At 34.2% G+C, this 27,326-nt stretch overlaps 7 protein-coding genes across 12 annotated transcripts; 5 read left to right on the top strand and 2 right to left on the bottom strand.

The window, feature by feature from the left end:
* The first annotated feature begins 553 nt into the window (after window positions 1–553).
* Window positions 554–2,580, top strand: LOC107269710 (phenoloxidase-activating factor 2). Its single transcript, XM_015743861.2, has 7 exons — window positions 554–714; window positions 783–869; window positions 972–1,078; window positions 1,153–1,391; window positions 1,476–1,706; window positions 1,784–1,985; window positions 2,061–2,580. The coding sequence occupies exons 1-7, from the start codon at window positions 687–689 to the stop codon at window positions 2,226–2,228; spliced, it is 1,062 nt and encodes a 353-aa protein (XP_015599347.1). The 5' UTR covers window positions 554–686; the 3' UTR covers window positions 2,229–2,580.
* Window positions 2,568–8,726, bottom strand: LOC107269709 (zinc transporter 1). 3 transcript variants are annotated; one of them, XM_025086977.1, is made up of 9 exons: window positions 8,019–8,231; window positions 6,362–6,563; window positions 6,060–6,282; window positions 5,140–5,401; window positions 4,944–5,061; window positions 4,639–4,854; window positions 4,418–4,528; window positions 3,921–4,126; window positions 2,568–3,407 (listed from the first exon to the last, which is right to left on the bottom strand). In XM_025086977.1, the coding sequence occupies exons 2-8, from the start codon at window positions 6,536–6,538 to the stop codon at window positions 3,944–3,946; spliced, it is 1,290 nt and encodes a 429-aa protein (XP_024942745.1). In that variant the 5' UTR covers window positions 6,539–6,563; window positions 8,019–8,231; the 3' UTR covers window positions 2,568–3,407; window positions 3,921–3,943. The 3 variants fall into 3 exon arrangements, with proteins under 3 accessions (XP_024942745.1, XP_015599346.1, XP_024942744.1); XM_015743860.2 differs by having other exon boundaries at window positions 2,906–4,126; window positions 8,019–8,230; XM_025086976.1 differs by lacking the exon at window positions 8,019–8,231 and adding an exon at window positions 8,599–8,726 and having other exon boundaries at window positions 2,912–4,126.
* Window positions 8,582–9,471, top strand: LOC107269717 (mitochondrial inner membrane protease subunit 1). The gene is made up of 3 exons (XM_015743869.2): window positions 8,582–8,686; window positions 8,977–9,174; window positions 9,246–9,471. The coding sequence occupies exons 1-3, from the start codon at window positions 8,582–8,584 to the stop codon at window positions 9,411–9,413; spliced, it is 471 nt and encodes a 156-aa protein (XP_015599355.1). The 3' UTR covers window positions 9,414–9,471.
* Window positions 9,472–9,802: 331 nt separating this feature from the next.
* On the top strand, window positions 9,803–15,029 carry LOC107269707 (beta-1,4-mannosyltransferase egh). Its single transcript, XM_015743857.2, has 3 exons — window positions 9,803–10,063; window positions 10,807–11,614; window positions 11,985–15,029. Exons 2-3 carry the CDS (start codon window positions 10,811–10,813, stop codon window positions 12,555–12,557), a joined length of 1,377 nt encoding a protein of 458 aa, XP_015599343.1. The 5' UTR covers window positions 9,803–10,063; window positions 10,807–10,810; the 3' UTR covers window positions 12,558–15,029.
* A 695-nt stretch (window positions 15,030–15,724) lies between these two features.
* Window positions 15,725–18,598, bottom strand: LOC107269708 (kelch-like protein 4). Of its 2 annotated transcripts, none has more exons than XM_015743859.2 (10): window positions 18,464–18,598; window positions 18,052–18,115; window positions 17,804–17,917; window positions 17,576–17,734; window positions 17,270–17,503; window positions 17,086–17,190; window positions 16,925–16,996; window positions 16,710–16,866; window positions 16,422–16,630; window positions 15,725–16,327 (listed from the first exon to the last, which is right to left on the bottom strand). In XM_015743859.2, the coding sequence occupies exons 2-10, from the start codon at window positions 18,109–18,111 to the stop codon at window positions 16,139–16,141; spliced, it is 1,299 nt and encodes a 432-aa protein (XP_015599345.1). In that variant the 5' UTR covers window positions 18,112–18,115; window positions 18,464–18,598; the 3' UTR covers window positions 15,725–16,138. The 2 variants fall into 2 exon arrangements, with proteins under 2 accessions (XP_015599345.1, XP_015599344.1); XM_015743858.2 differs by having other exon boundaries at window positions 18,428–18,577.
* A 175-nt stretch (window positions 18,599–18,773) lies between these two features.
* Window positions 18,774–24,100, top strand: LOC107269702 (gamma-tubulin complex component 2). 3 transcript variants are annotated; one of them, XM_015743849.2, is made up of 17 exons: window positions 18,775–19,233; window positions 19,309–19,476; window positions 19,541–19,688; window positions 19,762–19,933; window positions 20,005–20,148; window positions 20,227–20,381; window positions 20,468–20,596; window positions 20,683–20,859; window positions 20,955–21,129; window positions 21,206–21,399; window positions 21,466–21,676; window positions 21,746–21,914; window positions 21,989–22,163; window positions 22,228–22,371; window positions 22,752–22,829; window positions 23,547–23,698; window positions 23,796–24,100. In XM_015743849.2, the coding sequence occupies exons 1-17, from the start codon at window positions 19,178–19,180 to the stop codon at window positions 23,887–23,889; spliced, it is 2,541 nt and encodes an 846-aa protein (XP_015599335.1). In that variant the 5' UTR covers window positions 18,775–19,177; the 3' UTR covers window positions 23,890–24,100. The 3 variants fall into 3 exon arrangements, with proteins under 3 accessions (XP_024942735.1, XP_015599335.1, XP_015599336.1); XM_015743850.2 differs by lacking the exon at window positions 22,752–22,829; XM_025086967.1 differs by lacking the exons at window positions 23,547–23,698; window positions 23,796–24,100 and having other exon boundaries at window positions 18,774–19,233; window positions 22,638–22,763.
* Window positions 24,101–24,219: 119 nt separating this feature from the next.
* On the top strand, window positions 24,220–27,296 carry LOC107269704 (cell division control protein 45 homolog). Its single transcript, XM_025086968.1, has 10 exons — window positions 24,220–24,592; window positions 24,676–24,804; window positions 25,054–25,206; window positions 25,279–25,488; window positions 25,557–25,742; window positions 25,830–26,062; window positions 26,145–26,481; window positions 26,559–26,953; window positions 27,024–27,100; window positions 27,166–27,296. The coding sequence occupies exons 2-10, from the start codon at window positions 24,754–24,756 to the stop codon at window positions 27,228–27,230; spliced, it is 1,707 nt and encodes a 568-aa protein (XP_024942736.1). The 5' UTR covers window positions 24,220–24,592; window positions 24,676–24,753; the 3' UTR covers window positions 27,231–27,296.
* The last annotated feature ends 30 nt before the right edge of the window (window positions 27,297–27,326 follow it).

The following is a 27,326-nucleotide window of genomic DNA, read 5'->3' as shown; positions in this document are numbered from 1 at the left end:
TATCAGGCTTGTGGACAACGTTCTGTGTTAATCTAGTCATAAAACATTTGATAACTTGTTGCACTCGTTCAGAAATTAAAAAACAGATAGTCTCTTTTTATAGCACAATTGACCAGAAGACCGCGGCCGATTTCTAATTTATGATTCCCTATTCGTTCTATAAAAAAAATCTGATAATTAATGAACTCGTGGTAACTGGAAAAACATAATTGATTCACGATGCATGACTGATCTAATATGAATAGTGATAAGTCTATGATAAAACTACATCGAACTGGGTCATATATTTTATGCAATGAATCTGTTACATGTCGTTGTAACATTAATGTCAATAACCTAAGTATTATTATTATTAGAATATATATGGTATATGAGTTTATATGAGTAGCTAAGAAATTTAATTTCAACGTCAAATCACGTTTTGTACTTAAAACATGAGTCATTCTGGGAATCCTCGAAGCTCCATTCATATGCAGCAAATAATATAATAGACTATAGTTTTACGAGAGGAAGTAATTTGTCGTTTTTACCAATAACGTAACGCTTTGCAGGCATTGTTACTTAGAATTAAAACGTCCAACAGGAGAAGGTCGTGTATTATTCCTGCCTCGGCTGGTGGTTCAGAATAATTTTTTTCGAAATAAAAAATATAGTCCCTTCCGGCAGAATCTCTATAAAACAGTCTCATGGTGAAGTTACATACTCGTATCCTCGGTAAAGTTTTTAACGAGAAAATATCTTTTCCAATCGTAATTAAAAAATGTATTTCTCAATTGTTTTAGTGTCTTTTGTGCTCTTCTCTATCAAACATACCGATGGACAAGATCAAACTCTTCTTTTCACTGGATCAAATCCATCCTCGCCACCTGGTAAAACAAATAATACTTAATTCTAGCCAGTGCATTTGAAATGTATAACGGTAAACACGATTAATACAATTTAATGTTTATCATCCTGTTTGTCTATTTAAGGTTTTAATTTACCGACTGGTAATCAGCAGTGTACCTGTGTACCACAAGGAAGTTGTCAAAGATTTTCATCTTCTTCTCCATTAATTGATATAAGGATTGTTAATATGGTATGGATAAACTAATTATCATAAAAGAATGTTCAATAGCTATTATATGTTCATTGATATACTTTACTTTGTAGGGCACATTTTGTACTCCGGGTTTTGAATACTGTTGCGACGGAACAGGTGGGAACGTCATTGATGGTACTTGTGGTTTAAGAAAAATTCCTGCAACTCCTCAACCTACAGGACAAGCGAGCTACGGTGCCTATCCTTGGCAGGCTGCCTTGTTGACAACTAGTAATAATTATATCGGTTCTGGTGTTCTAATTAATTCTAACCATGTTTTGACTGTTGCTCACAAAGTAGCCGCTTATCGGTAAGTTTTCATTTTGATATTAACAATGTAGGTATAAGAAACAGAATGTTATTATATATTATATACACAGAATAATATTTACAGTAATGGTGGATTTAAAGTACGTCTGGGAGAATGGGACGCACGAAGCACGACCGAACAATATCCTTATCAGGAATATCAAGTAGCCAGGCTCTTCATTCACCCAAATTTTAATTCGCAAAATTTACAAAATGACGTAGCCGTTATAAGACTTGCCTCCAATGTTCCAATTTCATCCAGTCCGAACATTAATACAGCTTGTTTGCCTAATTCAATGCCTTCACCACAAACTAGGTATTTTTTTTTTCATTTACACATTGAACAAATAAGGATTCTTTCTGGACATCTATTGCTCATCGATTTTATTAAAGGTGCTGGGTTTCCGGTTGGGGTAAAAACGCATTTGGATCAAGCGGAAGTTATCAGAGTATCATGAAAGAAGTCGATGTACCAATTTTAAGTCAGACAACATGCGAGACGCAGTTGCGGGGTACACGTCTTGGTCAGTTCTTTGTCCTAGATCGTAACAGCTTCCTCTGCGCTGGAGGAGAAATGGGCAAGGATGCCTGCACGGTAAGAAAGTATTATTATTATTATTAAAGACGTCATTTATCTAACAAATATAATTAAAAATTTCTTATTTCTTAGGGAGATGGCGGTTCTCCGTTAGTTTGTCAAAATGGCTTCGGAGCTTTTCAAGTTGTGGGTATGGTCGCCTGGGGCATAGGCTGTGCGACAGCAGGAGTTCCTGGTATATATATCAATGTAGTGAATTTCCTCTCTTGGATAAATCAACAGGTTACGCAAATGGTATAACCATCGTCATCTCTATAAATAAGGTATTTCATTTAATCGATTATAATGTCACAATAGGACTGACAAGTATTTTCCGAAGTCTTACAATTAAAATAAAGGCATATTTCTACAGAATTCATGGTTTCTTTCTTTTTTCGATGCATAAAACTTATATTTCTTCGCATAGTAATAACATCGATTTGATATAAATATTTCTCCTTAGTTTATTTACACGTGTTCTTTATGTCTGCTAAAAAAGTTTTTATTCTCTTTGTTTCTTTGTAAGTCGAAGTCGTGAGCGTTGCGGCGAGTCCTTATTAAGTTTTAGAGTTTAACGTGACCGTCAAAGGTTCCTCAATATGGCTTGAGAAAGCTTTCTCGTTTTTTATTGAATACATTTAGTTTGAATTCAAAGGTAATAAATGCAAGAAAGAAGTAAATACAGCCTCAGAATGAGTGTGAGAAAGAGAGAGATTACTTAATTTATAAAGAGACAATAATTTCAAATAAAGCAACTGAAAGTTACAGGAATTTTGTTGTTCATTTTTGTTTGCAATTCGTGCTTTCATTTTTTCCCATCGTCCCCTGAAAAAAAAGCTCGAGTTCTTACACTTACGGTGCCTTATTAATAGCTTTTGCTTACTATCATTGAATATTTTTCTGCCATTTCACTTTGAAAGACAATACATAGACACTCGTAACCATTTCGAAAAAAAAAGATTTATTTCCAATTCCAAAACCTCAATACTATGATAATTATGTCTATCTCACGAACTTAAATATAAAATTTTCGTGATACGGTAGTTTCGCGGTTTTATTCGAAGATTACTCATGTGCACATTTTATCACGTCCAGTAAATTGTCACTAAAACTGGAAACAACAATTCATAAAAAGAATGCGTTTTCTGTAAGTAGCAAAGAAATTTGTTCTAACATAAATATTCTCAGCAATTTTCGTGATCTCTATTCAATCACTTGATTGTAATTTTATTATTTTTCCCTCTCTCCCTTTCTCCCATTATATTTCAAAAATAATACGGGAAAAAAGTATTAAAAAAAAAAAGAAAAAATCGTGTGAAGTGTACTCTAAGACCCTATATCGATCCGTAACGTAATATAGTATCGTGTATTGTGTATGTGCAAGAATATACTTGGAAGGCAGCTAAAGGACCGTTGGCTTCCTATTACTTCTCGGCCATTCTATAATTATACACATATATTAATCATTTGGTGTCAATGCCTTTGGCATTCGATATAATTAACGAATCTTTTCCAGCTTCGCAAATGCTAATTCTTCGTAGAACGTGAGCAGAAAGAAAAGGAATGATAAAAAAGAAATAAGAAAATTCGTGAAGTTAAAATGGCTGTCCAAACATTTCAGGCCGTCAAGTGAAAGAGTGAGAGTTCCCGAAACCCCAAGAGCTCTCCAGAGACTTTCCAAATACTAAATTCCCTCTTTTCTCTCTCCTCATCCTTGTCGAGTTCTTAAAGACTTTAAAATATGACTTCGCTAAAAGTCTCAGATTCATTTCCTGAAGAGCCTTTAAAGATTCTTGAAAGTTCTCTATGTAAAAATCTCCAAAAGGGAGTGTTCTCTCATCTAGCTTGTGCGACAGCTTCCGGAGGACCTTCAGAATCAGTAAAAGAAAGGCCTTCGGAGACGCTGGTGTTTTTTTTAGAAGCCTCATGAGGGAGCCCTCTGTGTCACCTAACTGAGATCCTCCGGAGAGCTCGAATCACACGTTCGGTGGGACTGCTTGCGGATGTGGTAGCTGGGCGGAGTGATGCGAATCAGGCATGGAGAGTAAATGACCGCGCTCCATCTCATTTACCCCCTGTTGTTCTGTACCACCTATCGAAGTTGTGGTTCGCTGCCGGCATACGTATGGCGTCTCGCTCGGGGATGGTGTTTCACGACCCTAAATTAATCAAGACAAAATACTCAACAGTATAGAAACCATGCGCAACATGACTTCATAAAAGCGAAGGTATTATTATTAATTATTATAAAGGAATGGATAAGGTACCTAAAACGGTATTTGACTCCGAGTGAATACCTTCCAAACAACGACCAAGACATCGTGATTTCTGGGACGTAGCAGGACTTTCATTTCTCTTAGTGTAATACTGTGCGGATTGGGATGAAGTACGTGACAGAAGGATATAAGGAATTTCAAGAAGTTAAATTACTAATGGCAATTATAAATTACCTGTTTGGAGGGTCCACAACACGTCGCGAGATTACAAGGTTTGTCTGTCTTCGGACAGTCGAGGACACAGTCTTCTGTTGGAGTTTCCTGTACTGCGGTATTTGAATGATACTGTAACAGATGTTCGAGCGATATAAATATAAATTGTTTCAGAAATAATACCAGTTGGCTCACAGGAATCAAGGTTTAAACTGATGTTTATTTTTAAAAGAAATACTCACTTCTATAAATTCTGGTTGTATAGTTGTAGAGTGGATTCCTTCATTGTGGAAGAATTCTTTGACCTGTTCAGCTATTTTCATGTACTCTGAGAGATTGCGACAACGTATATGTGCCGAGGCGATGATTCTATCACCAGCTAATTGCCATACATGGAATTCATGAACCGCCAAGACACCATCGATGTTATCCAGTAACCTCTGCTGGATAGCATCGACCTATAAAATATGCAAACAGATTATAGATTTAACAAGAAACTTTCATTGTAAACATGCAAAAGCTCATTAATTAAGGATATATAAATTACCTGTATGTGAGTTGGAACAGTTTGCAACAAAATTAAGGCAGACTCCCGAAGAAGAGGCCAGACAGATCTCAGAATGAGAAGAACGAGCAGCAGAGATAAGGCAGGGTCTATATAGTACCTAGATTGACAATTCTGTTAAATGATTTTTTTAAAATTCTTATGGCCATAAATTAATTAGATAAAACTAAAATCCTACCGATATTCCCACTCTGTTTGCCAAACAATCACAGCCGAGACTATGACGATTACAGAGCCTAGAGCATCTGAAAGTACGTGAAGAAAGACTCCTCGCATATTCATCTGACTTGGGTCATGACTGTGTCCGTGTGCTTTTTTAACTGGCGGCGGGGGTGGCCGATAAGTTTCGTCATTCTCGTTATCATCGGTACCCACGAGAGTACTTAATCTATTGTGACTTCGAGATATTCCATGAGAATGTCCGTGTTCGCTTCCATGTTCTAAAAATTAGTAAAAACTTTTGTTTCAGAGTATCAGCATTACATTCCCGCGTTTCGCTGCAATACAAGCAGCATGGAAATGTCGCTATCGTTAAACTCTCTCGCTCTGTGCAACCAAGTGTCGATTACAAATCATTTGCTATTGCTTCGACCATTCCATTTCATTATTGAATGGATAAATAAATGCACATTCGTCTAATAAAGAGAGATGCATTAGCTGACCTATACGGGACATCATCGAGGCGGGACTCGAACATCTTTGAGATACGGAAACTGCGTTGCGCTTCGTCACTTCCTTATGACAGTTTAACATTCCTCTTGCATTACCTACATAATTGCAGTAAAATTAATCTAACCAAGGGACTTACTTATCACGTGTTCCTATACACGAGATTTTATTCTCAATGTTCGATCGTTGGCCTGGTTAATAAATAAAGTCAGGGTTAATCAATTAATTAAATCTATAAACCATAATACAGTCCTTCAAGGTTTAAGTTTACGAAAGCGTACTAAGGTAGTTTCATACAAAAAAAATTCTTTTTTTTTCATCAGAGCGAGAGATTTCTCCTTTGCGCTTTAGTAAGTGAATAAGCGTATTGATCTTGAAAAGGTTGAAAAATAAATTGTGCAACATAGTGAAACAATTTTGCCATTTTACCATGAAACAGACAGAGTCCAATTAAATTGACCAGTAGACCAAGGGCGCCGACGGCCACAAGCAGCTTGGCCTTATGAATTTTCTCGACCTCGATGAATCTCTTGCAAGCTTCAACGGTGATACTGAAGCATAGAGCAACGAGGAAGACGGCGTTGACGAGTGCACCCAGTACTTCAGCCCTGGCCCAACCGAAAGTATTCTTCGACCACTTCTTGGGTGACATCTGTCATTCACAATAAAAATGAGTATAAAGTGATCCTCAAGACAATATTTTTTATTATAGTGAGAATATTGATACTAACCTTGACAGAGAGGAAGGCGATGATAAGTGCCACAACGTCCGATAACATATGAAAGCTGTCGGCAATTAAAGCCATAGAGTTTGTCACATAGCCGACGATTAACTCGACCAGGAAAAAGAAAGATGTCAGCCATAGCATCGTTAGAAGTCGACATTTTTTTCCTGTGTAGCGCCCCATAATTCCTTTTGTGTGTTATCTAAATCTAAAATAAGCAAACATTTTAATCAATGAGAAATTAGGACAAACCTAATCAGTCTCTTCAAATGAATAATCTCGTTAGTTATAAGTTAAACAATTTCGCGCGATTAGTAAAAGTTAATCGGTACGATAATCTAGCTAATACCATGAGGTTCAACAGACAGGCTAATTTGTAATGATAGTAATGTAGGACAGAAAGAAGAAAATTATTTTGAGTATCTTATATATTGATTTATTAAAATTATCTAACGAATTCGTGTGACCTATATTATTAGATATCAGTTTGATCGACAAATTGCTATTATCGAAAGTGCCGATCAATGCCCGTTATCCATAGGAACTGATTTACTAAATGTCTTATTACTAACGTCAAATACGACCCTGGCAACGAATTATCTGCAGGAAAATATTATAAATTAAAGTAAAATGAGATAAAACAAAGAAACGTCTTGTCGATTATCCGAGTACAGAATGTATACAATACGGATTAAAATGTTCTAATGATAATCTAATCAGTACTTCGATTTATCGAGTACCAGACCTATTTTCATTTTTGTAATACCAGTAAACTCTATACTAACGCGTTATCTAGAAGGAGCGACTAGTCGGCAAATATATTAAACTTTCTATGATATCTGTCTATCGGAGCTTAGTAAGCGATCATTTCATTAAGATATGTACTTTTTAACAATAAAGTGTATGTACATTGTTGCCTCTAATAGGTGACAACAACGGTATACGTTAGGTTTCCATTTTCCAGGTAAATATTAGACATCCGGTTCGAAAAATGAATTTAAATTTAAGTCACGTAATTAATATACATTCGTAAGTCTCATTCAGAATGATACATGAATCTAGTAGTAGGTATATAGCTGTATCTGTTTTGTCTTATTAACAAATTTTTCTTAGAATCCTCGAATTTAATTGATTAAAAATGCAATGGAATTTTAACCTACAGCAATCGTTAATAGAATTCCATGAAAAATCAGAACGATCTCGCGCTTAGAAACATTGTGAATTAATTAGAACGCGACCAAGGATACAAGTAGCCGGTGTCGATTCAACAAGCAGAAAAATGATCCTTGAAAAAAGGCTAGTAACGTTGAGATAAAGAGAGAAACAAGTCTTCTTTGCCATAAAGACTATTTAGATAGAGAAATTACCTTGAAAGAATCCGTGAGTGATTCACGAGGAATACCAAGGAGAAAGAGAACAGTGAAAATGAATCATTAGGAGAAAAATATATTGCTCCCTGAATAGTGGTAAGCGTGCAATAAAAGTTTTAGTAGTGATCCGATGGTTTTTACATTAAGTAAAGTATAAAAAGTATCTTTTGGACCATTTTAGATAAAGTACGTACGAGGGCGTACAAAGTGCCTCTAACGTGAACATCTTGGAACGGACCACGAGTTTCGATATTGTTATATTGGGGCAAAAATGAAATATCTAGAAAGCTCACCAATTGACTCGTTGATTCTTTTGAATTTCTTCTTATTTCAGTGCAGCTCGAGAGCATGTTACGCGCACCGTTAAATGGTTTATTTAATCGCGAAAGGCGTACCAAAATTCTTAGGAATTCATTCTGGTATAATCTATTGTCAAGAACCATCAGAAACAGTTTCACACTCGATAGCCACTCACAAACTAACTGAGCTACCTCGTTCGAAGACAAGAAAACTCTAGACAGTCTTACTAAGTGCGCCAGTAGTGTCAAGAACGATTTTGATAAGAACTAACGTTGACAAGAATAATTATTTTTGTTTCTTGTAGGTATTTTTGTTGTTTCATTTGCCGGTTGTCAGTAGTAGGAGAAAACAACCTACTATGCCGACAGTCGAGACAAATTATCCACAGAACGCAATTCACACTTGCTCAAGTTCTTTGCCGAATTTAACGAGCTCCAAAATAAATCGTTTCGGCTTAGACGGGAATGGTTTCAAAGGAATCCTTACTACTTTTTAAAGTTGTATCAACGTAGTGAAATATACTGTCATTCGATAATGCTCAGTGGTACCAGCCATAATGTTTCACAAATATACCTTTAAGTTAGTCGGTGCTCTTGGTACTATATTGCAATACGGATGCGTAACACACTGCGCCTTGGAATACATCGGAGATTTCGTTGTGGTAATAATTTTTTACTTCTAATTTGCATTTTACGCTATCGATTACATCATGATTTACTGTGGAGAGTACGACTTTTAGGTTACGCATTGAGCAAAGAAATACTAGAGAGGAATACGTTAGTCGTGTTATAGTTCCTAACATAGAGTACCAACTCCAAGTAGAATATGATCGTGGTACCAAAATCGCTACCTCAAGAAGAATTCAGCCAGTATTGTTCACAATGTATTATGTATTTTGTTTATAAATAGTGATAGATATAAATGCAGTTATTCATTGCTTATATATTTTAGTGTACAGGTCCATCTATGGAACCCACAATATACAGCAATGACGTTTTATTCACGGAACATATATCACCACGCTTGCAACGAATGTCAAAGGGTGACATAATTATTGCGAAATGTCCATCGAATCCACAGCAGCATATTTGTAAACGGATTACAGGACTTCCTGGGGATAAAGTTCGTCATGGTTACACTACATATACAGTATGATTTTATTACATATATAAAAAATGAAAAAGTATTACTAGATTGTAATATCTCTTTATTAATATTAGGTTCCAATAGGACACATTTGGCTCGAAGGTGATAACAATAGTAATTCTGCAGACTCTCGAATATATGGACCCGTTCCCCAGGGACTTGTAAGAGGCCGTGCTGTTTGTAAAGTTTGGCCTTTACACGATATCACAATGTTTACTACAAAATACGTTCAACAGGAGTAACACCATGTATTTCATATTTTTTTGTAATAAATGCTATAGAGTGTTTTTCTTATGAGAATCTCAGTCTCTAATCTATCCACCTATCAGATTATAGGCAAGACCTCAGATCTCTTATTTATCATGTGAGTTAAATGGCAGTAGGAATCTTTAATATGATTTTCTCAGGGATTCTCTTTCAAAGAGAACAGAACACATTTTGCCAGTTTAGCAATTACTTTGACACCACTTCCGAAATAATTAAACTAAAATTGAAAGAATAATCCGATCCGATAACTTCGATGTGAATTTGATAAATGAGAAAAGAAAGAAGATCAAACTATCAGTCGGTAAAAAGACTGTTAGCAACGTATAGTAACGAAAAGAGATGCGCAAAGAAAATGGAGGTGCAATGCGCGTCACTGCAGCGACAATTTTTTTCATAGGTGCAGCAGGGTGTATCGCGTAAGACGGTGGCTTCTTCGTCGAGCGAAAAAAAAGAAGAATCTTTGAGGTGGTTCTTCTTCAGCTCCCCGTAAAAGGGCCAAGAAAAACATCGTGTGAAGGATACGTTTTACGGAAATGCCAAGTTCTTAAGCCTCTAAGGAAAATTGTGATATGGGACGAAGAAGCCACCCAACCATATCATTACGAAATCAGTACGTTGAATAAAGGTAAATCTCAATACCATTTTAAGCGATGTAATTTTTAAAGGATTTATCCTATGTGATTATCCACGAGATTTCTTCGACATTTTTGGAAATTAGTTTTCCTGGAAAGAGATTCTGAAGTTTTATCTGTCTGGGTAGAATGTTTGGAATTTTATTAAAATTATTTTATTACATAATGAAATTTACTATTTTTCTATAATTTTCGTTTATTGCAATGTTAAATAGTCTTCATCATAATATTATTGGTTCAAGTAACAATATAATGCACTTTGAATAATGATATTTAGTTATATATTCATATAAAGTAATGTTGCATAAAGTAATATTTATTAACATAATTTTGTAGTTAGTATAAGATAATTTTGTAGTTCCTGGTTAGTGCCAAAAACATAACATAATGAAACATAACTATTGCTTCAGGTAGAAAGACAGTCATGAGTTAAAAAGTAGTTACGAATATTTATCTTATCTTGCAAATAAATGTCCATTTTCATAAAAATTACATATTATATGTAATGCACAAGAAATAACTATATTGAAGATATCAATAGCAGTCATGGTCATGTTATCCATATTCTTAAATGCATACAATTGTAATTTCTTAATTATCCACTATTGCTTACATATTTGCTTATAAACACCATAATCTCAAAATTCTAATAATCTTATTACAAAGTAGCTTATTAGCAAAAAATTACTAGTACTGATGGAATATTCTATTATTAATATAATTTCTCCTTTTTCAGCAATATGTTGACTAATACAACAAAACATGTGCTGCACTGTTGTCTTCTGGCAACAGTTATTCTAGTCTTTGAGCTAGTTTCTGGAGGTATTTGTTGGGGTACAGCACAATCAAGAACCTTTGACCCCTGGGCAAGATATGGCTTTGTAGGTGCTTTCACACTCTATCTTCTACGTATACTTGCCTTTTTGTCATTCCCACAAGTGCTCTTTAACTTTGTGGGTCTTACAATTTACAATGCATTCCCAGACAAAGTCATACTTAAAGGCTCACCATTGCTTGCTCCGTTTATATGCATAAGGATCGTCACTCGCGGAGATTATCCGCAATTGGTGCGCACGAACGTTGCTAGAAACTTGAACAAATGTGTGGAAGCTGGTTTAGAGAATTTCCAGATAGAAGTAATAAGCGATAAACCAATTGGACTGGTCAATCACAGAAGAATACGCGAGTTGGTGGTACCACCTACATACAAAACGAGCTCTGGTGCACTTTTTAAGGCCAGGGCTCTTCAGTACTGTCTGGAGAGTACCGTAAATGAATTGGCCGATCATGACTGGATAGTTCACCTCGACGAAGAAACGATTCTCACTGAGAATTCCATCCGTGGCATTTTAAATTTTGTATTAGATGGGAAACATCAATTTGGACAGGGACTTATAACATACGCTAATGAAGAAATTATTAATTGGATGACAACACTTGCCGATTCCTTCAGAGTAGCCGACGACATGGGAAAGCTAAGATTGCAATTCACACTGTTCCACAAGCCGTTGTTTAGTATGAAGGGATCATACGTCGTCACGCAGGTATATATTTGTCAAATACTATCAATACTATTCCATTCTCCTGGCACCTGGTGGCTATATTTATCTTTCAATAGTAAATCTCAGGTGTCAAAGATTAGAAAGTATACACGCTGGTATTTTCCTAGGTAACAGTGTCCATAATTGTGTTTGTAGTAGATTACATTTCTGTGTGCTTAGGTTCAAGATTTTGTTTGTATATCGGTATTTCAGTTCTCGATAATCTAGAGTTAAATGTACATCTAATAGTAGAGATTGCGAGAAAATAGAGTTGTCCATTCATCATTATCGTTATCACCATGCGGATCAGCGATATCGCTCATTGATATAAAATTCGAAATAATCTAACTAAAGATACTCGAATGATTTGCAGATGGGAGCCGAGAGGCAAGTCTCCTTTAATAACGGCCCAGATGGATCAGTTGCCGAGGATTGCTTCTTTGCAATGAAGGCTTTCTCGGAAGGCTACACGTTTAATTTCGTCGACGGTGAAATGTGGGAGAAGTCGCCATTTACTCTCTGGGATTTCATGCAGCAACGCAAGAGATGGCTTCAAGGAATTCTATTGGTGGTGCACAGTAAGGCTATTCCACTTAAGAAGAAATTACTACTTGGCATCTCATGCTATTCATGGGTTACATTGCCACTCTCAACGTCTAATGTCATTCTCGCGGGTCTCTGTCCCATACCATGTCCGCCTCTTGTGGATTTTCTTTGTGCCTTCATTGGAGCCGTCAACATTTACATGTACGTATTTGGCGTTGTCAAATCCTTCTCACTTTATCGTGTTGGGTTCCTGCGATTCGTCCTTTGCATTTGCGGCGCTGTGTCGACTATACCAATTAATCTGATTATCGAGAACATCGCTGTCATTTGGGGCCTTTTCGGTAAAAAACATAAATTCTATGTTGTCAACAAGGATTATCGACCTCCTGTTACAGTATGATCCTGTCATGAGTCATTTATTGAATCCTTCAAGAGAATCACAGTCTATCGAAGATCTTATAATTTATTAACTAAAGAGGGAGTCAAGTTATTATTATCTCGCTAATTGTTTCGACCTATGTTCGGAAATTTTCTGTATTTTCGTGATATTAGTACATTTCAATTTTATTAATTGCTGCCCGTCCATTCTTTTTACGAGAGGTTCATGTGAACACGCTATCATCGACAGAAGAGTCCAAAATGTTATTTAAACAATTTTATAATAATTCTTTTATGCTCACTATGCTGACAACATTAGATAGAATTTCGCAGATGATTTGTAAAAGCATCTGATGGATGGTTTCTCTGAAGAAATGTTTCAGTGCTTGACTAATACCCGTAATGCTAAGCAATTAGGGATAATAATATTTAGATAATTAATACCGATACTAATCTGATATTATCATCTATAATCGGTCCACGAGTTCAATGTATTTTTTTTAATGTTCGCAAACAATGCATTCTTAAGCAAACCACACGTGGTTTCCCATAAAATCATGATAATATACTTATTCTAAATAGGAAAATGAATTATATTTCAGTGGTTTGTAAAAAAAAAGATATATGCAGAAGTCACATGTGGCTTGCTAGAGACTTCATTGTTTTCGGTCTGTCAAAAAAAAAATAGGCCAAGCCAGATTTTTATTTATAGGCAAATTGAAGGCGTTATTAATCTTTCAAACGCTAACAAAGCTGATTAGTTATCATAAACTAAAATTTAAATAATTTCATTTTGTCTTGAATTTTGCACGAATAACCATGAAGGAGAGTAAGTAGATCGCGATTGAAATTCTATATTTCTCAAGAAACGCTCAACTGAAAGCCTGGGAGATCTCTTAACCAAAAATAATAGCGATGTAAAATTATTTATTATTGAAAGTATTTCTTCGCCCCAAGGCAGACCAAAAAGAGGAGTGTAAAATTTTCAATAATAAGTAGAAATTAATAATGCATTAACATAAGACTTGTAGCAAAAGAGGAATACAGGGGTATATAGAATTGAAATTACGGAAGAAAGAAAACAGTAGTCGCTGAAGTATTATTCGATTAGGCAAAGCGATTTTTGAAAATAATGAAATAATAATATAATTCTAATTAAACCAAGGCATAATTGAAGTCATGAAGGATAATTTAATTCTAATTATCCTTTAGAGGACGGTCTGATTTTTTAACGAGTTCAACTGTTTTTGATTCGCAGCTTTAATACATATGCTGAAGCGATATTATTAAAAAATATGAGATCCACATAGCGCCGAAAATTGGCTTTATGGCTTCTAGTGGTTAACCAAGGCATATCTAAAATCATGAAGCATAATATAATTGTAATTAATCTAGGCATATCATTGAAGGAAGCTTGTTGGTCTGACTTAAAGAAAGCAATGGAAAAAGAGATGATATAGATTCTCGCTCATATCATTTCTGTTTAGAAATCACTCATCGAATCTTTCTTAGGAATCTCCTTTAGATTAGTGGTTTGCTTATTCACCGAAGATACTTGATAATTAATTGTTAAAATACGGAGAGCATGAAAATCGACTGTGACAAGAAGTATCAAGAGACTTGGATGAGTTTTTATTCTTAAACTAAGCAATCACCCGCGAGTTTTTAAAGATAATTATTAATATAAATTATTTCTTTACTTAACACACTTTGTCATTAATTAAGAATGGTTTTAAAGGAAAAGCTTCATGGTGCTAGTCATCGTTTACAATACATTCGCAATAACAAACGAAGTTTAATAGATCGTTTATATGTGATGGCTACGTTCAAGATCTTTCAATACAGTATTTTGGCGATAGTAGTATAGAATATATTGAATATGTTCTTAGTATGTACTTAGTATGTACTTACAATTAGAATATATTTGCAGTATTAGACGGTAATCTCAAAAATTCTCAATGTAGCTCAAAAATTGAGTACCGTGGCTCAAGAATCTCATAAAATTGAGTTTAAAAGATTTTTTAAATTTTCCTTTACATCTGCAAGGTGAAGATCAGCGAAAACGATTATGTGAATGATGAACAATATTAAGCAGGAAACTGAAATTAAAGGAAAAAGGCTTCGACAAGTTCTTTCGGTATTGTTACATTTTAGCGTTCATCTATTAACACTGATTAACAAATTCGTTCATTTTCATTCATAATATTTTCTGGTCGTATACTGAAAGCATTTTGAGCGTAAATATTTCGTATCTTGTTTCGGTATATGTTTGCGTTACATTTGCATTAACTGTTAACATCACACATGTAATTGTGCTCAGTGATATAAACAATAACAGTATTCCTAGAGGCAATAACTGCCAAAAATTGATTGGCTTTATATCAGACATATCCAATGTTACAATTTATGTATATTAAGAGTGGACTATTCATAAGTGATCAGATTGTAAAACGTCAATGGTATAAGAGTAAAAACATAAAGGGATAATTGGAGATGTCATTGTTTTCTTGGATAGAAAGAGAAAGAGCCGAAAGAATGCACAGCAAGTAATAATTATTCACTCGTCATTTCTAATAATTGTTTGATTCTCATGTAAAAAATAATTATGCAAAATGAAACGATTATGTTACTGAAGTACGAATTATTATGCGATTCTGTTTACTAAGAAATAAACACGTGAAACGATAATTTATTTAATTAAATTTTGCATCATTGATGAACTAAAAATATGTATATATGTTGATATGATTCACAGCAGAACTTTTTCCGCTCTTTTTAATCTCATTGTCTGTATATTACTGTACGTTTCGAATATTTGTTGTAATAATACATATACATAAAAATACATGAAATTGTTGTGTTATTATATCCCTCAGCCACTGGTCCGATTAATTAGTTTTCACATTGGTCTCCAGAAGTTTTTCCCATTTCTTACAACAATTCCCATGTTTATATGTTTTATTTAGTGTTATCGCAAAAAGTATGAGGATCTGTTTACGCAACTGCTAACGCGAAAAAAAGATTTTGTGTGCGTAAATGCTCATGTCTGTATTCAATATTTCATATAAATTGAGTAGTTGAAAATTATAGATGAAATTAGGTGTCGCATGTCAGCTATATGATAATATTTGCAGATGTTCTGCACTTCCGGATTCAGCACAGAACACTGGCGTAATGAATTATTAGGCATTTCACAAAGATTTATAATAATTTTTTATTACCATAGCAATTGGTAGATAAAATTGGCGAAGCATAAATACAAAAGAGGAAACAAAGAAATTAATACTATCTTACAAATATAAAGCAACAGCTTACAACTTAATGATTAACAATGTATTGATTATATTTTTATTCTGTATTTTTTTTCTCTAGTCATCATTATACTTTTCAGCCTTTTCATAATGCTGAATTTCATTATTCACGATCTACAGAAAATTTGTTTGCTTTCATCTGCGATTTTTGCAACAAAATATTGTTTAATTTGCTCTGTAAAAGACTGATTTCTTCATTTCATAGTTCAGTCTTTCATTGTCTTGTCTTTTTGTCAAAAATATAACGGAAATATCACTCTCCCCTCAGTAGTTTTGCTGGTTCTTCAAAGATCTAAGTAATAATTGATGTCACGGACTTGGTTTCTATGTCTTCATTTTTCATTGAAATATTTGTTACGGTTGCTGAAGGATCGTCAATATCTTCTTTCATTTCTTCTTCACCAGGAGAAACACGAACTATGCCCGTTTGTCTCTCATCTACGTTCATCAAAACCTTTACAAGACGTAGAGCATCTGCATCCTGAAAAGTATGTAAGCATAGATTAAGTATTATTGTCATAATTTATATAAATTATTCTCTTATACTTTGTAAGATTTCTTTTAATTAGCCTTACAGTTGTTGGCAAACATCTGGCTAGCATTAAATCCTGTTTAAGATTTTTCCTCAATCTAGCTTCCTTTGGACTGTAATAATATCCAGGATATTTTCGCTTATGCTCTTCATCAACTTTTTTAGCTAGTGCATAGTATGATTCCTTTGCTTGGATATTCAGTCCCTTCCACATTATTCCCAGGCGAACAGAAATTTCCGTGTTGCTCTCATCTGTTCAAGAATCAACGAATTATTAGAAGGGATATGAAGAGTTGTTTAACGGAAATATTTGACACAGTAGTTTTATTACTTGGATATTCAAAAGCTAATTTTCGCCTCCACTCATTGGCAAACAACATGAAAGCATTTGGGGGTCGTGGTATTTTACGTGGCATTTGCATTTTTTCTGGTACTATAATCGCCTTCTGTCCACTCTTTGATTTTCCTCTTAATCGCATTGGTTTTAACTAGAATTGAGTTGTGTCTTAATATTGATGTTATTTCTGATTAAAAGTTGCAAATTACCTCGCCTGAAATCTGATTTTGCTTCTCTTGATTTTTATCGCTTGTCTGAGTGCTAGGAGGTTCGATCTTAATCTAAAATAAGCAATAATATTATCGACAACTAAGGAAAATAAGGATGAAAACGACAAGGATTTATGAAGTATGGTTGTGCAATACAATACCAATGGAGACCATTCAGGTTTTATACCACATATTCCGGAATTACTCTCAGGCTCCAGACACACTGTGCCATTACTTGCAAAGACTGTTTCCTTAGCCAATTCGTTCTAATTGTAAAGCAGAAACAACCACATTGATAATTAAAGGAAAATTGGGAAATATTTCGTGATTACGATTGTCACGTACAACGGTATGAGACATTTTTCGTTTATTCCGAATTCTAGTTGAATCTTGAGCCATATTCTTCCTTTTACAAACTTTTGCAAAAGCTTCTTCTGCAACCCCCATAGTACTGTTTGTTAGGATATTACCAGTGGTTTCTTTTTCCATGGGGTTGCAACTTGTTAAAGTTTTATCAATGGGATTTGATTGAATCTCTCCCTTTTCATATTTATTTCGTACATTACTGAGACCTTTTACCTTAAAATGAAATTATTTTTAAAATTTTCAAATTGAAAATATTTTATGTACCAAACAAAATAGAAAAAAAACCTGTAGTGTCTCTGCAGCTGCAAGAAGATCCTCCAGTTGTGCTTCCTGAACGCGAATTTCTCCGTGATACATAAATCTTATCATCATTTGGAGATCTTGATACTTTATCCCATTCAAGATGATTACAGGATGCTTTGTAGTATGATGTTTAAATAATTCCTAAAGTATTCATATTTAAACATGTATGATCATTGCAATCCAAATGAAATTATTATATTTTTTATTTACCTGAAAATAAGGGCTACAGGCTGATAATATCATCCTATGAGCTTTTATGAATTGTCCCTGACATGACAATGTTACGTCAACTAATGATTCTGTCGAGAGATGCTCCAAAAAGACCTGCAGAAAAAATGATTCCACCATGCAATAAATATCTTAAAAATATATATCATAATGAATAGTAAATTCATTGCTAACAAAATTATTAATTCATTAATCTGACTTCTAGTTAGTCTAATTAGTATTGCTCTTACCTGAAGAATATTATTCGTGTGATTATTCCATCGTAGATTAAATTGTTGGCTTCCATCCATAATTCTGAAACAAAATTATAATATTAACTTAAAATTTTACAAAATATTTTGTATATTTGATTGATATCATAAGTTGTGCAATAACATAAAATTTAAAGAGTTTAAAGGAATTGTGATTGACGTACATACAGTTAATATAATTTTAACATTTTTTAGTAATTATATATAAATAAAATAATAAATAAAAATTGACATGAGCTGGCGCCATTATTTATAGAACAATGAGAGCAATAATCAAATTTCTGCAGGGCGTTCTCTTAGGTATAACTGCACATAAGATTGTTAATTATGTATTACAGTTTATTGAATGACTTACGGGTAACTAGAATAGTTGAAATACTTTTACACGTACGATATAATTTTCTGTGGAAAAAGGAATTATTGTCCTCCGAATCGCAATAGATTTCTTTTACTTTGGTAACAATCGACGAGTGTGGCGTCATCTACCACAAACGTCTCTTTTACATTTAAATATTATTCGTTATTCATTTAAATTAATTATTACGTAAACTATATATACATATACAACATCAATTATTCCAATTTGTTCTTTTGTCACTGTTAATACAAAAATATATTATCAGTATTACATTATTCAAAAGTACATCATAAGAATGATTTAATGAGGAAATATAGATTTTGCTTGTCGGTATTTATTTACAACTACTTCGTTCTGTTGCAGTTATCACAACGCAATTTATAATTACGTTTGTTATAATATGACAATAATTGAATGCAATTTGTAAATAAGCCTTAACAGAGTCAAAGTGAACCTATGATTATCTTAAAATGGCGACAAAGGCTTTGATATGCATTGATGCACAAAATAATTTGTTTTGAGATTCAAAAAATGCAATTGGAATAATTATATAAATAAATACAGAGTAAAGAATATTTGTATGCTTCATGTATAGTTAAAAAGATTTTTAAGTTCTGATTTAATGCCATCTATTACAATAACCCTAATTTGCTTAGTAATTTGAAACACAATATTAACACTTTAATATATCTTATTAATACAATTTAAATGCTAAATAATATTAAATTAAAATTTTAATAAGATTTCATGATGAGTGAATTTAAGTTACATCGTTTGATCGACGAGCTCACTGGACTTTTGGGGTAGATAAAATACTTCTTGTTTGATGCATTTAATAAATATAATTTGTGAATAATAATATCTTGTTTAATTACTAGATCTGATGCGTCACCAGTAAAGCTTGCTGATAAATTATTGAAAGGCATTGCTGTAAATTCTATAGGTATTAATGATGTTCCATCACAAAGTTGCATCTTACGTCTTGCAAAGAATTCACCAAATCCGGATCTCTTCCTTCAGAAATATGAAGACCTCAAATCTAAAAAGTGTGATATTTCATTAATACTATATATTCTGCTTAGTTATGTGCTACATATTTATTTATTTTAGGGTGGATTTACTTGGTCCTTTTATTAAGCTTCTAGATCTCGTATCTGAAGATAAAGTGCTAAAGGATTATTTAGCTCGAAATGTTTTGCTTGCTGGCTATTCAAATACGTCAAAAAGTTCAACAATAACAAAGGAAGATTTGCCACAAGTAATATGCAACAAAATATTTTTATTAATCTACTTTTCTCAATCTTCAAATTGATTAATCCATAATTTTCCAGATACGGAAGAATGTGATTAAAGCAGCTGTTGAAGGGGAACGTAAGCTTATCAAGCACACTGGAGCTCTCAGCAAACTGAATGACGTTGCACCCAACAAGCACAATTGGATCGCTGAAAGGCCACGGATATCCTGGGATTTTCAGTCTGATACTAACATAGCATTACTACAAAGTAAGTGTTTCTTGGATACTGAAACGCATGATATAGTCAACTGAATAAACTAAATAACCTACCAATTTTAGAAGTGGTACCTATAATGTCTCAGGAAACCATATTGCTTTGGGACATTTTATACTGTTTGAAAGGAATGGATGGATCCTATATTATTTCTGAGCCACTAACAGGTCCTTATGATATCAAGACATTTCAAATTGCTCCAGATGTGGGTACGAGCATTTACTTTGATACCTAAAATTCTAATAAAAATGTGATTGAAGAGTACTCTAAATATATTTTTTATTTAGGTACATCATACAAACAACTTGCCCAACAAATTTTGCCTTTAGCCTCACATTATTCAATGACCGTCCGTTTTGTTGAAGAAAAGGTGTTGACCGATGATGGTCAAGTCATTCACGCTTTGCGTGGAGCCCTCAGTTGTTTATTAAAAGATTACCTGGTTTGTAAATACAAATAACATTATCACAAACTTAAACTCTACTCCGTAAAGGACAATGTCGAGTACATAATATGTTATTTTTTCAGCTGTTTGTCGTTCAGTTAGAAATGGAACATATACGTGGTAAATTAAACTTGCAAAAGCTTTGGTTTTATATTCAACCTACATTAGCTACAATGTCAATACTTGCACAAATCACTGCAACAATTTGTAAGGTTTGTATGGACTATCTGAAATATCAACATGCAGTGTAAAGTCATAATGACACCAATGAAAATGTTTGTTTTATTTTCATGTATAGGCAAACGCTAGAGGTGGTAAAGTTTTGAGCCTTCTTCATGAACAAGTGAATAACATGAGTGGCGAAGCAAAGTCTAAAGAACTTTGCCTGTTTCTTATTCGCGCTGCAAGTATTCCTTATATGCAAACTTTAGAAAAATGGGTTTACAAAGGTGTTATATGTGATCCTTATCAGGAGGTAAGATATTCATTAAATTATTTTCACTAAAAATTTCCTTAGTAATTATTTCTTATTGTTGATGTATTTTTTAAAATTATACTTATTTAACGCAGTTTTTGGTCGAGGATAATGAGTTGATTCAACGAGAGGAACTGCCCATGGATTATTCTGCTGATTACTGGGAAAAGAGGTATACAATGAGGCATGAAAGAATTCCTGTATTTCTTAGTGAGCATGCACAAACAATTTTACGAACTGGCAAATATTTCAACGTAATTCGTCAATGCGGTAAATATAACAGTATCGGCTATTTTATAATTTCGGTTATTTCAATGTAAATTCTTTTGTCTTATTTTGCGATTAGGCAAAACTGTTCAATGGGGAAAGCAAGAACCCTTAGTGTATCAACATCGCGGACAAAAATATATTGCGGCCATTGATCGAGCGTACTCCGAGGCAGCGAGAACTCTCCTCGAAGTTTTGATACACGAGAATGATTTAATGGGTAGACTGCGCAGTGTTAAAAATTATTTCTTGCTTGCGCAAGGAGATTTCGTAGTGAGTATTTCATATAAAATTGCACCAACATTCTGATCATCTGTGTAACATGTTTATGTCATTTAGGTACAATTCATGAATTTATGCGAGGCAGAACTCACTAAGAGTATGTATGACATCGTAATCCATCGGCTAGCATCATTGTTGGAAGTTGCCATGAGACTATCGACAGCTGATTCTGATCCTTACAAAGATGATCTGAAGCCCGAGTTGTTACCATACGATTTACAATTCCAAATGTTTCGTATTCTGTCGATACAAACACGCGAGGAGGGTGGTTCGTATCAAATACGTTAATTTACAGTTCCAATTAGCATTTTAAATTTCATTCTTTACGATTCTGCAGAATATTGTCTTCAAGCTGATAAAACTCTGACTGGATTAGAAGCGTTTGTGTTTAATTATGACGTGAAATGGCCCGTTTCCTTAATAATAAACCGGAAAGCCATTGCTTGTTATCAAATGCTCTTTCGTCATCTTTTTTATTGTAAACACATAGAAAGACTTTTATGCCGGTAAATATTACGCCAAGAATTACGTAGACTATTCTTATTGTTATCATTAAACTAAATATCTGATTTTATCGCAGGGTTTGGATTAGTAATAAAATCGCCAAAACCTTCACACACGAAGCTGCCATGGCCTATAGGCAGGCGTTTTCGCTGAGGCAGAGAATGTTAGATTGCGTTCAACACTTAGAATATTACATGATGGTTGAAGTAATCGAGCCAAATTGGCTGACATTCATCAATAAGATGAGCAAGGTTATTTTGCAAGATTGACTGCAAATAATTATTATTCTTCATTATTAATTTTTTTTTAATCCAGGTGAGCAACGTAGATGATGTTTTGAGTGTTCATCAGGATTTGCAAGATAGTTGCCTGAAGGAGTGCATGCTTACGGAACCTGACCTTCTCGGATGCATCACGGATTTGTGCAGTGTCTGTGTGGAGTTTTGCGATTTTATGCAGGTAAAATTTCATGGATTCTATTGATTTTTTCGTGTCAAATTGATAAAAGATTAGGGAAAGTCTTCCAGCCGAGTTAATTAGATGTGTCATGATTCTTAAATTGAGATTCTCTCTTTTCAAAACTGTATAGAAATTATAGAGACTTCCATGGTTCTACAGACAGTAGAGAAGTTCGTTAACAGCTGAACATTTATACTTTATGGTACTCTGTTTATTATGAATAATTTTTAACTATTCTAACTGTTGTGTATGTCACTAACGGGTAGATAGGCATCCCTCGAAAAACGAAAAACATCTAATGCTAAATCCATAGTCGCTGAAGATTGCCCCGTAAGAAAGGACCAATTCCCTTTTAATTAACCAGTTTGATAATTGTTAAGCGTATGAGCCGCTACTACATTGACGCCGAATTGACGTCCATGATCAACTACGGGCAGGATGATGTCTATGAGCCTGAGGTACTCGTTACGAAGAAAAGACAAAAATTAACGAAAAATCTAAGTTTCTCCATGTTCATTCTTGAATTTTCATAGTATAAAACATCGAAGGAATTTCCAACTAATTATTTGTGTTACACAATATACCGTTTTGCAGAATCGAAAAATTGTTTAAGTTTCAACTTACAATTAGTCATAATATCGTGATACTCTTCGGAATCCTTCGATGTATATCAGACCTGCTTTCGCCAAGTCTCATTGCATTTTGAGAAAATCTGTTGAATTTCTGTTTAAGAAAGTAATCTTGCTATTATAATTATAATAATTCTCTTTCATTATTAGATGCATCCATTTTTAGTAATAAATACATATCATAGAAATATTAATGTGAGTCCCGTGTGTATTAGGCTTGCATTGACATTTTGCATCGTAGTGAATATTTATTTTATATTTTTTATTTTATCCATAAAAACATTTAATTTTATTGTGCCTTCAAATAATTCAGATAGAATGCATGGATGGAATTTCTTCATTTAGCGTTGAAATTACCGCGACGACGCGGTTCAAATGGCTCTTAGAATGAGAATGTTTTTAGCAAAGTTCTCTTCATAATTGGAGAATCCGATATTGTTCTTCTTAGATGTTTCATGTCATCATGCCACTCTCTTTTCTTCTCTCCCTTTCCATCTGTTTTATAATTTGATTAAAAGCGTAATTTTTTTGCCATTTGTTAAATAGGACCATCAAAAAGCATCAGAAGAAGTAAGTTTTGAAGAGACAATCACTTCCTTGGATAGCCGCTTCACTGAAACGTTAATAAAGTTACTTGATAGAATTTGCCATTTGGGCTGCGATAATGCCAATGAGAAACTGCTAAATGTTCTATCAAGGTGAGTCCGAGTTTAAAGGTTTTACAAAAAATACGTTAAAAGAATGGATTTCATGTGTCTTTTCTTCAATACTGTTAAAACAATTTTCTTTCACCAGGTTGGATTTCAATCTATTCTACACGGATATATTGGTTCGTCGTAGTTCCGAGAAGACACAAGAACAACCACAAGCACAAGATGTCTCAGGTTGAGAAAGGACACAATATTCTAAAGAATCTATTTCCCGAAGGAAGTACACAAGAAAGAAAATTTAAATATATGTAGAAAATCATTTAGCATATCGGCTAGTACGAAATTTTTCCATACAGTTTGAAAATGAGACACGTATTAATTGATATTAAAAATTCTCTATACATTTTGTGCTTTAAATGAAGGAATAGAATAAAAATAAAATTAAAAGGAGTAGAAGGGGTGCATCCCTGCTTTCTTTCCGCCCATTTCAGAAGGGAGGTACACAGCCCCTTCATAATTGAACATATGCTGTAATAAACTTTTTAACTTTTTACTTTCTGTCCTGCAGCTTTGGATGTAGTAATGTAAACATACATAGTGATTATGTTTTCGCCAGAATCGAGAGCAAAAATCGATAACCCTCCTCTTGGAGGTCTCACTTTCATGCGCTAAACTAATTTCTTAATCACAATTTAAAAAATAGTCTATTTTTATGAAATTCATTTTCTAATAGCATATGACAGAGCATTCAAGATTTTTAAGTTACATAATTACTTGCCGCGAGACTACCGAGTTTCTTGATTGACGATTAGGCGAAAGTTATCGACCAATAAGTGGACGGTAATACTCGGTTACACTACTCACTGCATTTATCTCTGCGTTTATCATTACCATTAATTACCATACTTACCAGCAAAGTTGAATATGGCTGACTTTCCAGAGGCGAGTAGGACTTTCTTTACTAATACTTCTTCTTGGATGATTTTCTTGTATCATTGCTTTATCCCAGAGCGCGCTGCTTTCAGTTTGTTAGTTTTTCGCGGCACAAGAAAATACGGTGTAACGATTAAAGAAATTGCTTTCATGTCGTAAATCCGTGCACAATGTTCATCCAGAACTTGCCCAATGACTTTTACAACGTAATACTTGGACATGTAAGTTTAATAATTTATTAATGCATTAAGAGCACCTGTGCTAAGTTCTTTACATTAAATATAATTAGGTTAAGTAGGGGATGGTATGATAATGCACGCAATTGTTTTGAAATGCGTGACCCAATTATGCAGTAATTACTTAACAGTGCGAATACAATCGTTACAAAAAATATCAGTTTTTTTCGTATACAAATTTGTTTGTAATAATCAATAATATTAATTATATGGTTTGATCATTTTTCCTTTCAGAGAACATTGCTGCTGGTCAATTTTGATGTGGATGCTATTTGTGCCTGTAAAATTCTGCAGTACCTTTTCAAAAATGATAACATGATTTACACTCTCGTACCAGTTCAGGGTGTTCAGGATTTAGTGCAAGCATATACAGAAAACTGTGAAGAGGTGATGCTAGTTTTCATTATATTGTTGAATTTTGCTATTGTATTTGTAAAAGTAATAATGATATTTTATTAGGTGAGCTATGTGATTATGATAAATTGTGGTGGTACATTGGACATAGTAGAACTTCTGCAGCCTTCTGAGGATATTATATTTTTTATTGCTGATAGTCACAGACCCTACGATTTATGTAATATATATTCTGAGGATCAAGTAAGAATTTTAGGTAAACCAGATGCTGAAGAAGATATTCCAGAGTATAATGATGTATTTAGAGATGATTCAGTAAGAATTTTTAATGTATCATGTATTCCTGTTATTATTTCTATTGCTTAATATATCTACATTTGTAGTCGGACGAAGAGGAACCTGATGATGGAGATGATTCAGAAGCAGAAGGTGAAGGTGAAGATAGAAGAGTCAAAAGGCGAAGATTAAATGAGGAAGATATAATCAGAAGGAGACAACGAGTAGAGTGGTCTAAAAATAGAAGCGATATTCTTTTTCAATACACACAGTATAGTTATTATGGTAAATCGGTACGAGTTATTTCATGTCACATTCTGCTAAAGCTTTTAAGAACATTGCATTGTATTAAATTCCTCCTCAATAATGCTATTTGACAGAGTGCAGTGTTAATATTCGAATTGGCTTGGAAAATGTCAAAGGACTCACTGGACATGGTCTGGTGTGGTATAGTAGGAGCAACTGAACAAGCCATATTGGGTAAAGTAGAAACAAGTGCAAGCGTTTTAGAAGCTGGTAGTCTACAGGCTCACGTTTCTCGGTTGAGTCATAGACATGTAACTGATGAAAATCAATCTCAACAATCTACTGTGAAAGTTATTTATGAGAAAGAGTATCCTTTGCCATAACTTTATACATCGTTCTAAGAGAGTAGTCGCTGTTTCGGTACAGTTATTTCCTTATCAGTATTACAGTCTACAATTACCCCTTTACCGTCACTGGACCGTCGAAGCCAGTCTAAAACATTCCATAGTCACTGCTGTTTCTTTGCGATTATGGTCTGCAAAAGGTGAAAAACGTATAAAAGAACTTCTAGCTGAAATGGGTTTGCCGCTGGCCCAATCACGGCAAAAATTTTGCACAATGGATCTAAATCTAAGACAGGAATTCAAACAAATGCTTGAGAAATTAGCTAGCAAATACAATTTAGACAGTATTGTAGGCGGCAGTTTCATGTTACAATATGGATACAGATTTAAGTACTGTGCTTCAGATGTAGTTTATGCTATGTTGGCATTATTAGAATCTTCGGTTAGTATACATACCAAATGGCTCTAAAATTGATACAATACGAGTATTCTTAATTAACAAATGATATTTTCTTTTAGACAAAAGAACGATTACCTCAACGCTGCTTTCTTGACGCTTTAGACTGTTTATCCAGGCTAAAGAAGGATTCCTTAGAGCACGGTATAGATACAGCCAAGCATATGCTTGAGAATATTTTTCGAACAGGTCACACGGTTCTGGAGATGAAAAAGATAAAAAATACAGGATCTTTTCTCTATGTGGTCCTCTCAGAAAGTGATCCAAATGGGCACTTATTTACGCATCCGCACTCACTCATTTTATTTGCACAATTTACATTGAGAGCATATGTCGAATCTACGAAGAGCAGACGTGCACGAGGCTGGCCTCTGATCGCCTGTGCTTCAATAAATTCTGACGAAGATTCGTGTCTTCTTGTGGGGATCCCTCCAATTTCCGAGGATCAGCCTAGGAGGTAGTAATTTTTGAAAAACTTGGATTATTATTTTAAAAATCGTTTATAACAAGCTTATATCTTTTTCCAGTCTTTTTGGACGAGCGTTCGAACAAGCTGCCAGGAATACAAATTCTTTTATCGATCCTGATTACTTCGATGCTACTAGTAAGTTGATAATTAATGGGTTAATGATTTTTGATACAGAAATTGAACTTAATACTTGCTTGCAGTTATAAGACTGAAAATCAAAGAACAAGGCAAATTCTTTGATGCTCTGACAGACCTGTTTGCGTGAGTAGCCAGAAAATTGAAACAGCATATCAATGCAATTTTAGTAATACTTTTTTTTAATCATCTCGAAGCGACAAGAAGGGTAATTGGCAAATTGTAT

Source organism: Cephus cinctus, unplaced genomic scaffold, assembly GCF_000341935.2.
Source record: "Cephus cinctus unplaced genomic scaffold, Ccin1 Ccin1_scaffold0689, whole genome shotgun sequence".
Classification (NCBI taxonomy): Eukaryota; Metazoa; Arthropoda; class Insecta; order Hymenoptera; family Cephidae; genus Cephus; species Cephus cinctus.
Note: the sequence above shows the minus strand (reverse complement) of the source record. Positions and strands in the feature narration are given on the sequence as shown.

Bases quoted from the DNA above. Each gene is read 5' to 3' on its own strand.
- LOC107269717 (XM_015743869.2), top strand. From the start codon at position 8,582: ATGTTTCACAAATATACCTTTAAGTTAGTCGGTGCTCTTGGTACTATA. The intron at 8,687-8,976 runs GTAATAATTTTT...TATATATTTTAG, and splicing joins ACATCGGAGATTTCGTTGTG to TGTACAGGTCCATCTATGGA. The intron at 9,175-9,245 runs GTATGATTTTAT...TATTAATATTAG, and splicing joins ATGGTTACACTACATATACA to GTTCCAATAGGACACATTTG.
- LOC107269709 (XM_025086976.1), bottom strand. From the start codon at position 6,538: ATGGGGCGCTACACAGGAAAAAAATGTCGACTTCTAACGATGCTATGG. The intron at 4,855-4,943 runs GTAATTTATATA...CATATTTTATAG, and splicing joins CTGTTCCAACTCACATACAG to GTCGATGCTATCCAGCAGAG. The intron at 4,127-4,417 runs GTAATTTATAAT...TGATTAATTTAG, and splicing joins GTTGTGGACCCTCCAAACAG to GGTCGTGAAACACCATCCCC.
- LOC107269704 (XM_025086968.1), top strand. From the start codon at position 24,754: ATGTTCATCCAGAACTTGCCCAATGACTTTTACAACGTAATACTTGGA. The intron at 25,743-25,829 runs GTACGAGTTATT...GCTATTTGACAG, and splicing joins ATAGTTATTATGGTAAATCG to AGTGCAGTGTTAATATTCGA. The intron at 27,101-27,165 runs GTAAGTTGATAA...ACTTGCTTGCAG, and splicing joins TGATTACTTCGATGCTACTA to TTATAAGACTGAAAATCAAA.
- LOC107269708 (XM_015743859.2), bottom strand. From the start codon at position 18,111: ATGGATGGAAGCCAACAATTTAATCTACGATGGAATAATCACACGAAT. The intron at 17,918-18,051 runs GTAAGAGCAATA...TTTTTTCTGCAG, and splicing joins ACACGAATAATATTCTTCAG to GTCTTTTTGGAGCATCTCTC. The intron at 17,735-17,803 runs GTAAATAAAAAA...TGAATACTTTAG, and splicing joins CCTGTAGCCCTTATTTTCAG to GAATTATTTAAACATCATAC.
- LOC107269702 (XM_015743849.2), top strand. From the start codon at position 19,178: ATGATGAGTGAATTTAAGTTACATCGTTTGATCGACGAGCTCACTGGA. The intron at 20,149-20,226 runs GTACGAGCATTT...TTTTTTATTTAG, and splicing joins TCAAATTGCTCCAGATGTGG to GTACATCATACAAACAACTT. The intron at 22,372-22,751 runs GTAAAATTTCAT...ATAATTGTTAAG, and splicing joins AGTTTTGCGATTTTATGCAG to CGTATGAGCCGCTACTACAT.
- LOC107269710 (XM_015743861.2), top strand. From the start codon at position 687: ATGGTGAAGTTACATACTCGTATCCTCG. The intron at 715-782 runs GTAAAGTTTTTA...CAATTGTTTTAG, and splicing joins GTTACATACTCGTATCCTCG to TGTCTTTTGTGCTCTTCTCT. The intron at 1,079-1,152 runs GTATGGATAAAC...TTTACTTTGTAG, and splicing joins ATATAAGGATTGTTAATATG to GGCACATTTTGTACTCCGGG.
- LOC107269707 (XM_015743857.2), top strand. From the start codon at position 10,811: ATGTTGACTAATACAACAAAACATGTGCTGCACTGTTGTCTTCTGGCA. The intron at 11,615-11,984 runs GTATATATTTGT...AATGATTTGCAG, and splicing joins GATCATACGTCGTCACGCAG to ATGGGAGCCGAGAGGCAAGT.